The sequence below is a fragment of the Mobula birostris genome, chromosome 5, assembly GCF_030028105.1.
Source record: "Mobula birostris isolate sMobBir1 chromosome 5, sMobBir1.hap1, whole genome shotgun sequence".
In the NCBI taxonomy this organism is placed as follows: domain Eukaryota; kingdom Metazoa; phylum Chordata; class Chondrichthyes; order Myliobatiformes; family Myliobatidae; genus Mobula; species Mobula birostris.
Genome location: NC_092374.1, coordinates 100,689,875 through 100,708,397, shown reverse-complemented (window position 1 = coordinate 100,708,397; position 18,523 = coordinate 100,689,875). Strand labels below are relative to the sequence as shown.

The 18,523-nt window shown below is 45.4% G+C and overlaps 1 protein-coding gene across 9 annotated transcripts in view; it reads right to left on the bottom strand.

Moving 5' to 3' along the window:
• Positions 1 to 945: 945 nt before the first annotated feature.
• Positions 946 to 18,523, bottom strand: part of acadvl (acyl-CoA dehydrogenase very long chain) — a 142,613-nt gene continuing 125,035 nt past the window's right edge. For 5 of the 9 annotated variants that reach the window (XM_072258535.1, XM_072258534.1, XM_072258538.1 and 2 more), the window contains 2 exons: positions 11,976 to 12,051; positions 946 to 2,711 (listed from right to left, as the gene is read on the bottom strand). In XM_072258535.1, coding sequence (XP_072114636.1) covers positions 2,271 to 2,711; positions 11,976 to 12,051 — 517 coding nt within the window. In that variant the 3' untranslated portion in view covers positions 946 to 2,270. Of the gene's footprint in view, positions 3,595 to 11,975; positions 12,052 to 18,523 lie in introns of those variants that run through there. The other 4 variants (XM_072258540.1, XR_011886060.1, XR_011886059.1 and 1 more) reach the window with 4 other exon arrangements.

Below are 18,523 nucleotides of genomic sequence, written 5' to 3'. Positions count from 1 at the left end.
CTGAAGACTAGGTCAAAAACAGCCCCTTCTCTGTCTGGGATGGTTAAACCTTTTAGTTCTGTGGACTGGACGGGAGAGTCTGTGTTGGTTTCATTGGAGTGCAGGAGAGTGAGAGGGGACAATAGAGTCAATAATTGATGCCGAGAGGATACTGGGTGAGTCTGGACCACACTAGCAGAGCCTCAGAATAGGATATCCCTTTAGATCAGAATTAGATGGAATTTCTTAAGTCAGGTGGTGAATCTGTGGAATCTATTGCTACAAATAACTGTGGAGCCAAGTCATTGGTATATTTAAAACAGATGTTCATAGATTCTTGATTAGTAATGGTGTCAAAGGTTTTGGGAGAAGGCAGGGCGATGGGCAGAGCAAAACTTTCATGGGCTAGATGGCCTAATTCTGCTCCTACGCTTATAGTCTCTGGGGATAATCTTTCTCCCAGAGAATGCCTGAGGTGGTGGTGGACGCAGACTCTCACTCTCACAACACTTCAGTGCAGATTTTAATAGATGTACCGCAGAGAGCATTAGAGGACTGCTTTCATCACCATCTTCCATGGAGGCACTAATACACAGGATCGGAGAAGAAAAAACAAGAGTTATAAACTTGGCCAGCTCCATTGCAGGCATTAGCCTCCCCACCATCTTCAAAAAGGTGGTGCCTCAAGATGGCGGCATCCATCATTAAGGTCTCTCATCACCATAAACAATGAAATCTCTTCTCATCACCAGCTGCAGGAGGAGGACACGAAGACAACACACTCAACATTTCTTCCCCTCCTATTTTACTCTCTTTTTGTATACCTTTATTTTTATTTATACACATTTTTACTGTAGTTTAAGTAGTTTTTATGTATTACTTTGTGCTGCTGCTGCAAAACAGTACATTGCACGACACGTGTCCGTAATAATAAACGCTGATTCTGGACTACTGACACGGACTCTCCCCGGGGGAGCCTCCTGTCTTCCTGTTTTTTATTTTATGTTTCTAACACCCACAGGATTTAAAAAAAACTTTTATAACCTGCTGTAGGATTGTGAATTCAGAACATGACTAGTACATGAATTTGGAAAGGAAGCTATTTTATTTCAGTCCTTGTATTTATAAAACATTTGTAAGGCTTCAGAACTGTAAATAAGGCAGGGGCTGCACACACGGGAATCGCACTCCTCCTGTTTGGGGAGGGCTATCCAACTCTGTATTGGAGTGGGACTGTTCAGACCCTCATGAAATGGGAGGTGTAGTACAGCTTCATCCTTGCTTATAATCTAGTACAAGGCAGTGCTCCCCATCACACCACATCAGCACAGCCCACAACCACAAGATAGTCCAATACAGGTGACCATTCGGCCCACTGTCCATGAGCCAGTGCTGTCAGCCTCAGCAAGATTCCAGAAGCTAGGTTTCTATTCCATGAAACATCAGGGTCATGGAGATCTTCATGATTTTGGAAGCACAGATGGGACAGGGAGAGAGGGAGAGATATCATATCTTCTGGATGGATGGATGGAAACTACAGTATTCTGATCTCAGCCCATCAGCAGAGGGATTCAGAAATCTCCAGTTTAAGGGAGGGGATCTCATTGAAACCTTCTGGATATTCAAAGGCTTAGATAAAACAGAGGTGGAGATGACGTTTCCTATTGTGGATGGACCTAGGACCAGAGGGCACAGGAGAATGGGGTTGAGGGCGATAATAAATCAGCCAAAATAGAAAGGCACAGCAGACATGAAGGGCAAATGGCTTAATTCTGTTCCTATGTGTTATGGTCTTATACAAAGTATAAAGCTGGAAGGAACGAATACACTTAAATTGATGATCTGGGATACTGAGGGGTGGCAGCAATAGAATTAGCAATGATTGGCCATGATCTCAATGAATGAGTGAGCAGGTTTGAGGGATAGAATAGAGACAATCTGGGTCAGTGGGAGGAGAAGGACAGGTAGAGGGAGGTGTGTGACCTGGGTGTGAGACAGAGATCATCTCCTGAAAACTTACAATATCCACAATAAAATGTTTCTGATGGATCCCAGAGAAGTTTGGAGACACTCCTCTCCCTGTTTATACATTGTGTACTGGTGCAGGAGGGGCATCTCTCCACACCAAGACCTTCCCCCTGTGTGTCACTGTATCCTGGTGCAGGACGTACATCTCCTCCTTCTCGTGTATACACCATGCATTGGCTCAGAAGATGTCCCTCCATGCCAGCACCTTCTCCCCAGTGTGTCACTGTGCAGGAGTGATGTCTCTCTATATTCATACCTTCTTCCTAGTGTATACACTGTGTGCCAGTGCAGAATGGACATCTCTCCATACTCACACCACTCTGTGTGTCACCATGTACTGGTGCAGGAAGGACATCTCTCCACACCAACACCTTCTCTCCTGTCTGACGGTCAGCTGGGTCTGGGTTACTGACAAACCTCTTCTTCTGACTCCAACCCAAAGGCAGGCCACAGCTGAATTCAAAGATTAAACACATTCCCTCTGCTACATAAGGGTACGACTTACAGTTACTGAAGCACCACGTGTTAGTTCTTTGAGTGAACGGTTGGGCTTGGATCCACTTGTGATACTGGTCTGAGAGACCTCCAGGACAAATGGAGGGCACTGAACATGAACCCTTGAGTGACCAAGGCAGCCGACCTTTGACTCCCTCTGCTCTCCAGCGGGGTCGCAGGTCTGTGAAGTGGGAGGCTCTGTCCAGTCCCTGGTTGGAGAGAGAGAAGCCCCATGGGTGGTTGCTGAAATCTGTGGATGGGGATTTCAGAGGGACAGTGCTGACAACATTCACACCACTCTGCTACACACAGAGATACACAAAACAGGAGGCATTACCAGCATCTCTCCTCCCAAATCATTTCCCCCTCTCAAAGTTAATGGTTTAAAAAAAACAGCAAAATGGAAGACGCTGCACTCAGAAGCTGCACCATGAACCCAGCTGAGAGACTGCATTGAACTGGCATCCACATCTTCCTTTGGGTTATAAAAAGCAGCAGCAGGGGAGACCTATCCTGATTGTGTGCTCCTGAAACTCCCTGGGAAATTCCAGGATATAATTTTACTAGTATCAAAGACTGGGAAACAGCAGTGTCAAACCCACAAGGGCTGGGAAAACACAGGTCAGACACAGAATGAAGCTCCCTCCACATCATCTTATCACACATTCCTGGGGTCAGACATAGAGGTGAAGCTCCCTCCACACTGTCCCACACTATAATAAGTAATGTTATGGCAAACAGATGTATGATTGCAACCCCTGTGATGGTGCTGACGCCATGGAAACTTGATTCAGGTAGATTAACAACAATGAACCCTTTGTAGAAATCACAGTTGAAGAATCTCAGTGAGAGGTGCCGTCTGCAGCAGGAGACGAGCTCTGTGATTAAACCCTGATGAACCAAGACCAGGTCGAGGGCACTTGGCTGCTGCAATGAACTGATGAGGTTCATTCCTTAAAAGCCCAGTGGGTGAGGGGTGACAGTGCCCCCGTTGCCCACCACTGATGCAGAGATGGCCTTCATGTTCCTGAAGACCCGCTTGGCAGAGCTGGAGCTGAGGGCAGTCAGATTTTCTGAGATCCGAGCTGAAGCCTAGAACAGAAGGGAGAAGAAAGTTGGTGGAGTTCAACCCGGAAACCCTGGAGGTCGGTGACCAGTGGTGCTCAGCAGGAATCTGTTCTGGGGCTCCTGTTCTTTGTGTAGGATACTGACAGCAGGTAGAGTTGGGCTGAGAGGTGGCAAATGGAGTTCAAGCCAGTAAAGCGTGGTGATTCACTTGGGAAGGTTGAACTTGAAGGCAGAGAACAGGATCAATGGCAAGATACTTAATAGAGGGAAGAGGGGGATCTTGGGGTTCATGTCCATAGATCCTTCAAAGATGCTGTGCAAGTTGACAGGGTTGTTACATAGAAAACCTACAGCACCATACAGGCCCTTCGGCCCACGATACTGTGCCAAACATGTACTTACTTTCGAAATTACCTAGGGTTACCCACAAACCTCTATTTTTCTAAGCTCCATGTAACTATCCAGGAGTATCTTAAAGGACCCTATCATATCCACCTCCACCACCGTTGCCGGCAGCCCATTCCACGCACTCACCATTCTCTGCGTAAAAATCTTACCCTGACATATCCTCTGTACCTACTTCCAAGCACGTTAAAACTGTGTTAACAAGGTCTTTAATATTTGGAATTGAGATCAAGAGCTGCAAGGTCATGTTGCAGCTCTACAAAACCCTGGTCAGACCACACCTGGAGTATTGTGTTCAGCACTGGTCACCTCATTATGGGAAGGCCATGGGAGCATTAGAGAGGGTGCAGAGGAGATTTACCAGAATGCTGGCCCGATTAAAGGGCATGTCTTGTGAGGATAGGTTGACTAAGCTAGTGCTTTTCTCTTTGGAGCGGAGGAGGATGAGAGGTGATGGAGGTGTACAAGAAGATAAGAGTGGACAGCCTGAGACTTTTCTCAAGGGCAGAAATGGCGAATATGAGAAGGCAGAATTTTAAGGCGATTGGAGGCAGCCAGGCCATGCTCTTTTCGCTGCTGCCATTAGGAAGGAGGTGGATACCAATTTCTTCTTCCAGTTAAAAAAGATCCCCTCCCCCTTCTTCTATTGCCCACTCTGGCATCTTACCTGACTATCACTTCCCCCTGCGTCCCCTCCTCCTTCCCTTTCCCCTATGGTCCCTCTCCTGTCCTATCAGATTCCCTTTCTCTCTAGCCCTTTAATCTTTCCCACCCATCTTCTAGCTATCCTCATTCCCCCTCCCCCACCCTTTTTATTCTGGCATCTTTCCCTTTCTTTTCCAGTCCTGAAGAAGGGTCTCAGTCTGAAACATCGACTGTTTATTCATTTCCATAGATTCTGCCTGGTCTGCTGAGTTCCTCTAGTATTCTATGTGTTGGACTATCTACATTTTGATTTAAGAAACCCTCCTGGATGCACCTAACAAATTCTGCCCCATCTAAACCTCTTGCACTAAGAAGTCCCCCATGATACAACACAATTGTTTTCACACCTTTCCTTAATCTGCCTGCATATTTGTTCTTCAATGTCCTGATGCCCATTGGGGGGGAAGTGTTTGCACCCTTCCTATTTCTGAGTTCTACCCATACAGACTGGTGGACGAGCCTTCCATCTGAGTGCACCTGTGATATTGTGTCTGAACAGTAGAGCAACCGCCTCCCTCCTCTTATAACCCCCCCTTCATTTTTTCCAAAACATCAAAACCCTGGGACATTAAGCACCCACTCCTGTTCCCATCTCAACTAAGTCTCTGTAATGGCCACCACATTATAGTTGCATGTACTAATCCACGCTCTTGTGTTCATCACCTTTACCCATAATACTCCTCTGGTGAAACAGAGGCACCACTTTTTCTCTTGTTGGGGGGGGGGTGGGTTGAGAAAGGGAATGCCAATTTAGCAGGTGAATGAGTAGTCTTTGGGATACTGCCGTTTTTGTGTCTTTATTGATGCTTTGCTGCACGCTTGAGTGCTCAGTGGAGGGTGCTGATGCTTTTTTGCTGGTGGGGGGGTCATTGCTTTGCTGCTACTTATGCGTATGGGGGGGAGCTGTGGGGGGGGCTTTGAGGCTCTAACATTTAACTGTCATTCATTCTTTGGGGCATTCCTCCATTTTCGTGAATGTTTGTGAAGAAAAAAAATTTCAGCATGTATATTGTATACATTTCTCTGACATTATAGGAAAGATTATAGGAATTATAGGAAAGATGTCAATAAAATTGAGAGAGTACAGAGGAGATTTACAAGAATGTTGCCTGGGTTTCATCTCCTAAGTTACAGAGAAAGGTTGAACAAGTTGGGTCTTTATTCTTTGGAGCATAGAAAGTTGAGGGGGGGACTTTATAGAGGTATTTAAAATTATGAAGGGGATAGATAGAGTAGACGTGGATAGGCTTTTTCCATTGAGAGTTGGGGAGATTCAAACAACAGAACATGAGTTGAGAGTTAAAGGGCAAAAGTTTAGGGGTAACATGAGGGGGAACTTCTTTACTCAGAGAGTGGTAGCTGTGTGGAACAAGCTTTCAGCAGAAGTGGTTGAGGCAGGTTCGATGTTGTCATTTAAAGTTAAATTGGATAGATATATGGACAGGAAAGGAATGGAGGGTTATGGGCTGAGTGCAGGTCGGTGGGATTAGGTGAGAGTAAGAGTTCGGCATGGACTAGAAGGGCCGGGATGGCCTGTTTCCGTGCTGTAATTGTTATATGGTTATTAAGTATACCTATTGAAACCTGGTATTAAAACACAAACACTTCAAACTATCCGTCCCATCGTATCTACTACTTTGCTTCTGCCGGTATTACTGGCCGTAACATCTACCTTCCTCTGCATCCTGGTGCTCTGGTTCCATCCAAACTAGTTTAAACTTTCCCAAACAGCACTAGCAAGCCTCCTGGCCAGGATATTGGTTTTCCTCCTGTTCAGGTGCAACACGTCCCTCTTGTACAGGTCACTCCTGCTCTAGAAGAGGTTTCAATGATTCAAGGAGCTGAAACCCTGCCTCCTCAACCACTTCCTCAGCCACACATACTATCATCCTATTCCTGCCCTGACTAGCACATGGTACTGGGAGTAATCTAGAGCTTACCACCTTGAAGGACCTGCTTTTCAGCCTCTTTCCTAACTCTCTATACTCACTGTGCAAGACCTTTTCCTTCTTTCTACCTATGTCCATAAGACCATAAGACAAAGGAGCAGAAGTCGGCCCTTCAGCCCATCGAGTCTGCTCCGCCATTTTATCATGAGCTGATCCATTCTCCCATTTAGTCCCACTCCTCCGCCTTCTCACCATAACCTTTGATGCCCTGGCTACTCAGATACCTATCAATCTCTGCCTTAAATACACCCAATGACTTGGCTTCCACTGCCGCCCGTGGCAACAAATTCCATAGATTCACCAACCTCTGGTTAAAAAAATTTCTTCGCATCTCTGTTCTGAATGGGCACCCTTCAATCCTTAAGTCATGCGCTCTCGTACCAGATTTACCCATCATGGGAAACAACTTTGCCACATCCACTCTGTCCATGCCTTTCAACATTCAAAATGTTTCTATGGGGTCCCCCCTCATTCTTCTAAACTCCAAGGAATACAGTCCAAGAGCCGACAAACGTTCCTCATATATTAACCCTCCCATTCCCGGAATCATTCTAGTGAATCTTCTCTGTACCCTCTCCAATATCAGCACATCCTTTCTTAAATAAGGAGACCAAAACTGCCCACAGTACTCCAAGTGAGGTCTCACCAGCGCCGTATAGAGCCTCAACATCACATCCCTGGTCCTATACTCTATTCCTCTAGAAATGAATGCCAACATTGCATTCGCCTTCTTCACTACTGACTCAACCTGAAGGTTAACCTTAAGGGTATCCTGCACGAGGACTCCCAAGTCCCGCTGCATCTCAGAACTTTGAATTCTCTCCCTATTTAAATAATAGTCTGCCTGTTTATTTCTTCTGCCAAAGTGCATAACCATACACTTTCCAACATTGTACTTCATTTGCCACTTCTTTGCCCATTCTTCCAATCTATCCAAGTCTCTCTGCAGACTCTCTGTTTCCTCAGCACTACCGGCTCCTCCACCTATCTTCGTATCATCAGCAAACTTAGCCACAAAGCCATCTATTCCATAATCCAAGTCGTTGATGTACAACATAAAAAGAAGCGGCCCCAACACGGACCCCTGTGGAACACCACTGGTAACCGGCAGCCAACCAGAATAGGATCCCTTTATTCCCACTCTCTGTTTCCTGCCAATCAGCCAACGCTCTATCCACGTATGTAACTTTCCCGTAATTCCATGGGCTCTTATCTTGTTAAGTAGCCTCATGTGTGGCACCTTGTCAAAGGCCTTCTGAAAATCCAAATATACAACATCCACTGCATCTCCCTTGTCTAGCCTACTTGTAATTTCCTCAAAAAATTGTAATAGGTTTGTCAGGCAGGATTTTCCTTTAGGGAAACCATGCTGAGTTCTGCCTATGTCATCGGCCTCAATGTGTACCACGACCTCTGGCTGATCACCCTTCCTCTGAAGAATATTCTGCAGCCACTCTGAGAAATTGGGGACCCTAACATCTGGGAGGCAACATACCATCTTAGTGTCTCTTTCACAGCTGTAGAATATCCTGTCTGCCTCCCTAACTATCAAATCTTCACTGGCCTAGCTGCTGCTGTGTGTCCTGGCAGTTCATCTCCTCAGCAGTATCCATAGGGGTATACTTGTTGCTGAGGGGAATGGCCACAGGGGAACCCTGTACTGACTGCTTACTCCCCTTACCTCTCCTGGAGGTCACCCACATACCACCTGAAGCCTGTACTCTGGAAGTAATGATAAGCGCCACACTTTACAGTGCCGGCCGGAGAGAGGAGGGGCTGAGGGGAGGGGAGCAAAAAGGGGAGGAGGGAGTGAAGTGGGAAGGAGTGGAGGGAGGCACGGGTTGGTAAACTACGATGATGGTCCATTGCCTTTAACAATGGAACTGCAATTTGCTTCAGAAACCGAAAGACCTTAAGATATAGGAGCAGAATTAGGCCACTTGGCCCATTGCACCTGCTTCACCATTTCATCATGGCTGATCCAATTTTCCTCCCAGCCCAATCTCCTGTCTTCTCCTTGTATCATGTCCTGACCAATCAAGAATTTATCAACCTCTGCCTTAAATACACATAAAGACTTGGCCTCCACAGCTGCCTGTGGCAAAGAATTCCACAGACTCACCATTCTCTGGCTATTGTCTCAGCTTGCTCCTGGCCCACCGAACTCGTTTCTGCATACCTCGACACGGTTTTATCCCCCCTTGTTCAATCCCTTCCTACCTATGTTCGTGACACTTCTCACGCTCTTAAACTTTTCGATGATTTTAAGTTCCCTGGCCCCCACCGCTTTATTTTCACCATGGATGTCCAGTCCCTATATACTTCCATCCCCCATCAGCAAGGTCTCAAAGCTCTACGCTTCGTTTTGGATTCCAGACCCAATCAGTTCCCCTCTACCACCACTCTGCTCCGTCTAGCGGAATTAGTCCTTACTCTTAATAATTTCTCCTTTGGCTCCTCCCACTTCCTCCAAACTAAAGGTGTAGCTATGGGCACCCGTATGGGTCCTAGCTATGCCTGCCTTTTTGTTGGGTTTGTGGAACAATCTATGTTCCGTGCCTATTCTGGTATCTGTCCCCCACTTTTCCTTTGCTACATCGACGACTGCATTGGTGCTGCTTCCTGCACGCGTGCAGAGCTCGTTGACTTTATTAACTTTGCCTCCAACTTTCACCCTGCCCTCAAGTTTGCCTGGTCCATTTCCGACACCTCCCTCCCCTTTCTAGATCTTTCTGTCTCTGACTCTGGAGACAGCTTATCCACTGATGTCTACTATAAGCCTACTGACTCTCACAGCTATCTGGACTATTCCTCTTCTCACCCTGTCTCTTGCAAAAACGCCATCCCCTTCTCGCAATTCCTCCGTCTCCGCCGCATCTGCTCTCAGGATGAGGCTTTTCATTCTAGGACGATGGAGGTGTCTTCCTTTTTTAAAGAAAGGGGCTTCCCTTCCTCCACTATCAACTCTGCTCTTAAACGCACCTCCCCCATTTCACGTACATCTGCTCTCACTCCATCCTCCCGCCACCCCACTAGGAATAGGGTTCCCCTGGTCCTCACCTACCACCCCACCAGCCTCCGGGTCCAACATATTATTCTTCGTAACTTCTGCCACCTCCAACAGGATCCCACCACTAAGCACATCTTTCCCTCCCCCCCCTCTCTGCATTCCGCAGGGATCGCTCCCTACGCGACTCCCTTGTACATTCGTCCCCCCCATCCCTCCCCACTGATCTCCCTCCTGGCACTTATCCGTGTAAGTGGAACAAGTGCTACACATGCCCTTACACTTGCTCCCTTACCACCATTCAGGGCCCCAAACAGTCCTTCCAGGCGAGGCAACACTTCACCTGTGAGTCGGCTGGGGTGATATACTGCGTCCGGTGCTCCCGATGTGGCCTTTTATATATTGGCGAGACCCGACGCAGACTGGGAGACCATTTTGCTGAACACCTACGCTCTGTCCGCCAGAGAAAGCAGGATCTCCCAGTGGCCACACATTTTAATTCCACATCCCATTCCCATTCTGACATGTCTATCCATGGCCTCCTCTACTGTAAAGATGAAGCCACACTCAGGTTGGAGGAACAACACCTTATATTCCATCTGGGTAGCCTCCAACCTGATGGCATGAACATCGACTTCTCTAACTTCCACTAATGCCCCACCTCCCCCCGTACCCCATCTGTTACTTATTTTTATACACACATTCTTTCTCTCACTCTCCTTTTTCTCCCTCTGTAGTTCTGAATATACCCCTTGCCCATCCTCTGATTCCCCCCCCCTGTCTTTCTTCCTGGACCTCCTGTGCCATGATCCTCTCGTATCCCTTTTGCCTATCACCTGTCCAGCTCTTGGCTCCATCCCTCCCCCTCCTGTCTTCTCCTATCATTTTGGATCTCCCCCTCCCCCTCTAACTTTCAAATCCCTTACTCACTCTTCCTTCAGTTAGTCCTGACAAAGGGTCTTGGCCTGAAATGTCGACTGCACCTCTTCCTAGAGATGCTGCCTGGCCTGCTGCGTTCACCAGCAACTTTTATGTGTGTTGCTCGACCTCATCATTGCTTTAAAGGATGCCCCTCTATTCTGAGGCTCTGTCCTTTGGTCTTAGACTCTTCTACCACAGGAAACATTCTCTCCACATCTGCTCTATCAAAGCCTTTCACCATTTGATAGGTTTCAATGAGGTCACCCCTTATTCTTCTGAATTCTAGTGAATACAGGCCCAGAGCCATCAAATGCTCTTCATATGGCAAGCCATTCAGTCCTGGAATAATTTTTGTGAACCTCCTTCAAACCCTCTCCACTTTCAGCATGTCCTTTCTAAGAAAGGGGGCCTAAAACTGCTTACAATACTCTAAGTGAGACCTCACAAGTGCTTTATAAACCTTGCTTTTATATTCTAGTCCTCTTGAAATGAATGCTAATATTACATCTGCCTTCCTCACCAGAGACTCAACCTGCAAATTAACTTTTAGGGAATTCTGCACAAGGACTCCCACGTCCCTTTGCACCTCAGACTTCTGTATTTCTCACCATTTAGAAAATACTCAACCCTTTCATTTCTTCTACCAAAGTGCTTGAGCATACACTTCCTGACATTGTATTCCATCTGCCACACTTTTCATCATTCGCCTAATCTAAATCCTTCCGTACCCTCTCTACCTCCTCAAAGCTACCTGCCCTTCCTACTATCTTCATACTGTCCGCAAACTTTGCAACAAAGCCATCAATTCCATCATCAAATTCATTGTCATATAATGTAAACAGAATCAGTCCCAACACAGACCCCTGTGGAACACCATTAGTCACCGGCAGGCAACCAGAAAAGGCTCCCATTATTCCCACTCTTTGCCTCCTGCCAATCAGCCACTGGTTTATCCATGCTAGAATCTTCCCTGTAATACCATAGGCTCATAGCTTGTTAAGCAGCCTCATTTGTGGCATCTTGTAAAAGGCATTCTGAAAATCCAAGTACACATCAACTGATTCTTCTTTGTCTAACCTGCTTGAAAGCTGATGCATTTGCCTCAAGTTTTTAAGTAACCAGCAATACTCAGCCTTGTTAAACAATGACTGTTAAATCTCCCAAACCTGAACCAAAAATAGACGAGTAATTCAAAACCCAGATCTGAAGTAGATGCTTGCTGGAAATATACAGTATAAACTCGATGATGCAAGTGGTGGAGGAAAGGTTTAAAAATATTTAACATTCTTTTGTTTCTCACTCTGTAGATGCTGCCTGACCTGTGAGCTTTCCACTCATGTTTTCATCCTGTGTGGAATTCATGCCAGGGGTTGGGTCACGTGAAATGGATGTGAAGAGACAGCAGTGATAACACTAACCTCAATGCACCAAGTATCACAGAGCAGCTTCTCATGTTGGGCAGCCCCATGTGCCTGACTCAGGGATCGGGAAGCCCTGTCAGTGATCAAACAGACAAAAGCGTTAAGACAGTTCAGATTTTTAAAGATGAGCTTTATGCGTCACACATGAACATTGAAAAATACAGAGAAATGCATCATTTATGTTAATAAGCAACAGTCTGAGGATGTGCTGGGGGGGGGCAGCCCGTGGTATCACCACACTTCCAGTGTCAACATAACATGCCCATAACTCACTAACTCTAACCAATGTCTTTGGAATGTGGGAGGAAACTAGAGCACCCGGAGGAAACCCACATGGTCACGGGGAAAATGCACAGTGGCGGGAATTGAACCCAGGCCGATGGTGCTGGAAAGTGTTGCACTAACCGCTACGCTACTATGTCTTTATTCAGGCAAAGAAAAGCACAAAGATACAGAGTCAAAACAGAAATACTCTCCTGAATGAAGACAAACTCCTATTTCAGGCACAGCAGGAACAGGGCATCAAGTGTATCCTACCCTTCATTTTCTTGAGGTTCTACAGTACTCATCACCACCTTGCTCAATACCAAATTTAAAAAAATATCAATATCCATTTCTAAAATGCTCTCCAATCCCCAGGAACATATTACTGAACAGAGCTTGAGAGTTCTGCTATGCCTAATTTAAGGTCCTGTCCCTTGTGCCTTCAGGATCCTGCTCCTCCAAATAGTTACTATCAAGGAGGTGGTGCAGGAATCTGAATTCACATGCTCAGTGTTTCAGGAACAGCTTCTTCCCCTCAGTCATGAGATTTCAGAACGAACAATGAATCCATCGACACTACCTCACTAATTTACAATAAGAATTGCAAAAAGAGAGGGAAAATAGAGGTTTTTATTATTACGTACTGTATCTCAATGTACTGCTGCTGCAAAACAAGTTTCATGTAACATATCAGTGATATTAAACTTGAATCTGATTCAGATTTACTTTAACTTTTTATTTAGAGTACAGCATGGTAGCAGGCCCCTCTGGCCCAATGACATTCGTGTGACTAATTTACCAATTAACCTGTTTGTCTTTGGAAAGTGGGAGGAAACCCATGCGGTCATGGGGAGAAAGTACAAAATCTCCTTACAGACAGTTCTGGGAATTGAACCTGGGTCACTGGTACTGTAAGATTGTTATGCTGACTGCTACACTACCATGTTGGTCCATTGTTCCAGACCCCTCCCAAAAGCAGAAACTTATTGAACTGCAGGAGTAGGGACTGGCCATTCAGAGCTGATCTAACATTTAATCACAACTCAAGACAATACTCCTACTCCCTTACCCATATGTCAGCTTTATTTTCATCTTATTTAGAGACAGAGTGGAATAGGCCCTCCTGGCCCTTCAAGCACACCCTGCAACCTTGACTTAACCCTAAGCAATTTACTTGCTTTCTGTCTCTCGAAATCTCTCTTCTTTAATACATCCAGTGACTCAGCCTCCACAGGCTCACCATCTCCTGAGTGAAATCTCTCTCCTTTAATAAATTCAATGACCTCTCCATGGACTTGCCTAAACCTCAGGCCTCAATGACTTGCTCTGTATCCTGAGGCTATGACCTGCTTCTCGAGTCAATTTCCTCACATTCACCAGAACACAAAACAGGGGCAGTAGACCACTCGTTGTTGGCCTGAACTCCTCTTCTGTGCCTGTTCCCTATAACCCCTAATTCCTCAATCATTTAAATATTTGTCTACCTCCATCTTAAATATATCCAGCAATCTGGCCTCCATCTTCTCGGGGGCAGAGAACTTCAGAGATCCACTGAACTGTATTGGACCTAAGTGTGCATGAGGCCAATTGATCCCGGGGGTAATTGACTAGGCCCCTAAATGTGTGAAGAACTCTTTTTCAGCGTGGGGCTTTCGAGTGCACGTTTTCACCTCAGAGAACCCAGCTGGTAGCTCCTGAACCGTAAATTGCCTAGCGTGTACTGTTACTAACATGACTCTGAAAAAATGTTTAATCATACTACTCCAGCGTCATTCTTGCCCCGCACGTACATAATGTTCACCAACTGGTAAAAGAAGCTGTTTCTACACAGGTTAAATGACCGGCCCCCCCTACTTCATAACTGCATCTCCTTATCCATGACCTGTCCAATGACAACATCTACCCTGTCAAACCCTTTCTCATCTCATAACGATTTGAAGCCTCTTTGCCTCATCTTCACAAATGACAGCCCCACCCAGTTATCAGAATCAGGTTTAATATCACTGGCATATGTTGTGAAATTTGTTAACTTTGCAGCAGCAGTTCAATGCAGTACATGATAAATACAGAAAAAGTTACAGTAAATATATGTATATTAAATAGTTAAATTAAAAATAGTACTGCAAAAACAAATAATTTAAAAAAAAAGTGAGGTAGTGTTCAGGGGTTCAACGTCCATTTAGAAATCGGATGTCAGAGGGGAAAAAGCTGTACCTGAATCATTGAGTGTGTGCCTTCAGGCTCCTGTACCTCCTTCCTGATGGTAGCAATGAGAAGAGGGTATGTCCTGGGTGATGGGGGTCATCAACAATGGACATCACATTTCTGAGACATCGCTCCTTGAAGATGTCTTTGATACTATGGAGACTAGTACCCATGATGGAGCTGACTAATTTTACAGCTTTTTGTAACTTCTTTTGCTCCCCTGCAGTAGCAACCCCTCCATTCTAAATGGTGACGAGGCCAGTTAGAATGCTGTCCACGGTACATCTGTAGAAATTTTGTACTGTTGGTAACTATTCCGTTCAGCACCCTTGGGACAATACTGGTGGCAGATTACAGAAAACCCAGACCACACAAATTTGCCACCGCACCCCGTCCACCCCACAACTGATCTTCCTGTCAGCAGGAGAATTGTTGTTTGAAGCACCAACACTCCCTGGGTTGTGTAAGGAGTCAGAAAAACAGTAAAATCAGAAACACTGTCGGCTGAGATTGCAAAATTTGCATGGGTTAAAACAGATCTTTACTGATTTTAGATCTAAATGAGAATTAATTAGTTAAAATAGATCTGAACTACAGACCACCTGCGTTGCCCTAGGCTGGAGGTAGAAGACAGCCTTTCCTGAAGTTAGAAGACCATGTATGTGCATAGGTGGTTGGGAGGTAGGAATGAGATTTGTTGCTGTTGCCTGGTGCGTTCTGTATTGCTCTGCCGAACATTGTGGGCATGCTGTGTTGGTGCCAGAATGTGTGGCGACACTTGCAAGCACATTGTTAGATTGTTTTGGTTGTTCATACAAACAATGTATTTCAATGTTTGTGTGAAATAAATCTGAATCATCCCAGAGATTCAATCTGTATTACAGTCTATAACCATAGGTGATTTATTTATATCGTGAATAGCTGGGGCCCAAGTACTGATTCTCCCAGTAATCAACTCATCATGGCTATCCCTCGAGGTCGAAGATGATGGTCTTCATTCTGTAGATCTACTTATGGGCTCTCAAGTGGCTTATGAGTCCAATCATCGCTTTGAAAGTTCTTCTGCATTCAGGACAGGTAGTTCCAGATGTCAGATCAGGCTTTGGTTGTTGCTGCCTCTCTTTCCATTTTCTTCTCTTTTCTTCTAATTCTGCACACCTGTTGGCTTCAAAAGTTGCTGTTCCTTCTCGGATGATGGCTTGCCAGAGTTTCCTGTCCTTGGTATTTGTTTTCCAATTGTTGTTGTCGATGTTACATTTCTTCATGTTGGCTTTTAAGATGTCTTTGAATCTCTTCTGTTGTCTGCCTCTTTTACGTTTGCCTTCTTTAAGCTGGGAGTAAAGATTTGTTTCGGCAGATGTTCATCTTTCATCTGAACAACATGACCGTTCCACCTTAGTTGGTTCTTGATGACGTAGGCTTCAATGCTTGTTGTTTTTGCTTCATTTAGCACGCTGACATTGGTTCTTCTATCTTCCCCGCTGATATTTAAGATGTTTTGAAGACAGCGTTGATGGAACTTTTCAAGTGCCTTCGGTATGTTGTCCAGGTTTCTGATGCATACAGGAGCATTGGGATTACCAATGCTTTGTACACTAACATTTTGGTGTCTGTTCGGATGTCACGATCATGAAAGACTCTTGTTCGGAGACGTTCAAAAGCTGTTCCAGCGCATTTAAGACGACGTTGGATCTCGTCATTAAGGTCGACTTTGGAGGAGAGGTGACTTCCAAGATACGGAAAGTGGTCCACATTTTCCAGAGTTATTTTGTCAAGTTGAATTGATGGTTCTATCTGATTTGTCTCAGTTGGTGATGTTGATAGATGATCTGAGTCTTCTTGGAATTGACGGTAAGTCCAAGTTTTGTGTATGCATGGTTGAAGGCAGTCAGAATCTGTTGTAGGTGGTTTTCTGAAAGAGCTGCAACACTGTTGTCACTTGTGTATTGGATCTCGATGATGGAACTCGTGGATGTCTTCGTTTTGGACTTGAGACCGGCAAGATTGAAAAGTCTGCCATCTGTTCTCTAGACAATTTCGATTCTTGGGGGTAGGTCGTCCTTGATAATGAGGATGATTGTCACAATGAAGATGGTGAACAAAGCTGGTGCAATCACGCATCCCTGTTTTACTCCTGATCTAACTTGAAAAGGCTCACAGTTACTGTTGCTGACCATGACTGTGGCAAGCATGCCATCGTGGAGGAGTCTCAGGATTGGATCCATGGAGTAGGTTTTGCCATCCGACAAGTAATCAACTAAAAGTCCCTCAGAAAGTCCCATTTAGTCCAACGGTACATTAATTCTGTACACTAATTCTCAATCTATGCCACTATACTGCCCCAAATTCCTCCAGCTTTAATTTTATGCACAAATCTTTTAGATAGACATGACACATTTCACTGTATGTTTTAATGTCCATGTGACAAATAAAGCTAAAAAAAAGTAGAGGTAAAAAAAAACTCAATTTCTCCCTGGCCGAGACTCATCATCAGGACTAGACAGGAAGGGGGTCTGAGTTCCTCCAGCTTTTTGTGTGTGCTGTTCATATTTTCCTTTGAGAATTTCCTGTTGAATCTGCTCCCACTACCCTTCCAGGTAGCATGTTCCCACCCACAACAACTCACTGTGGAGAACCTTTCCTTTCCCTCCTTTCTGGTTCTTCTGCTGAGCCCCTTCACTCCATCCCCTCTAGGCACCTACTCTCCTACCATGGAAACAGTCCCTCTTTCACTCCATCCCACCCTCCCAGATTCCTAATGCCTCCATTAACTGCTCCACCCCCACAAAATTGTTCTGAGAGAGCAGCCCCAGGTCCCTGGTCTCTGCACAGAAAGATTCTCCTTGAGGACCGGAACATTAAACCTTGTCTATATGTGAGATGGCCTGACTGGGACCAGACACAAGTGGCAAAAAACCCCCACGCCTGAGCATAAGTAGCTTTATGGAAACAACAAGTCAAGGAAATGGTTTGAAAGGTGCTGAGTGGTTCAGACACACAGATCTGAACTGCAGACTTCAAAAAAAAATTCCACTCAGCAGATTGCACACCGCAGTGTGAGGTGGTGAGTGTGGGAGGAAGAGGTGCTGCCAACAGCTCTGTGCGGGGGAGGGTAATGGAAAAGAAAGGAAAGGACAGGGGTATATCCGGTACGATAGAGGTATATCCGTTACCAGGCGTGGGTATGGTCTCACTGTCTGAGGGGACAACTTGTTTCTCAACAACACTTTCAGGACACGTCACTGACAAGCAGTGAGTGCTACTGATGATGTGCTAGAGGAAGCATTTTTTTTTTCACATCCCCTTCCCAAGAAGCAATGTATTGAATTACCAACTAATCAGTGTTTAATTATTCTGGACCACAGACAAACATCAGCAGGAGCTACTGGGGAATCTTCCCTCCGGTCTTTCACAGCGTGGTCACTGCCACCCAAGAGTGATGCTGGATTTAATAACTCAACTGATAGATCAGCCCTCTAACAGACACCACCCCTTTCGTTTTCATCAGCAAAACACAATGCGATAAGCAGGGCTTCATAAAACATTTACAATTTCAAATTTAACAAAAAATTTACTAATATCTACAACACAACCATAGGAAGAGTGAAAGGCAATTGGCTCGTCCTGAGTCCTCAACTGGCTGCTGCCTGGACCACTTTGGCCAAGACCAGGATGATCAGGAAATTTCCCCAAGTGGCTCTCCCTTTCGTACCACATGACCGTAGAGCAGGAGCGTGGAGGTAAGATGTAACCATGACCAGAGAAGGACCCCTTCAGATACTCAAATAGATGCTGCAATCACCCACATTCCATGTACACGTGGGTATGTAGGGTAACACAATTAGTGGAAATGTACATAATTCACAACAACCAACACTGAGTTGGGGTTTCACTTTAAGACATGATGATGTGATTATGTAAGTTTTTTTCATGCATTTTTATGTTTAGGTTTTGGAGTTTAATAAAATGTTTTTCATTTTATTTGTGAAAGCCTACATTAGTGGCCGGCTGGTGGCGTAGTGGCATCAGTGCCGGACTTTGGAGCGAAGGCTCCCAAGTTCAAATCCAGCCGGCTC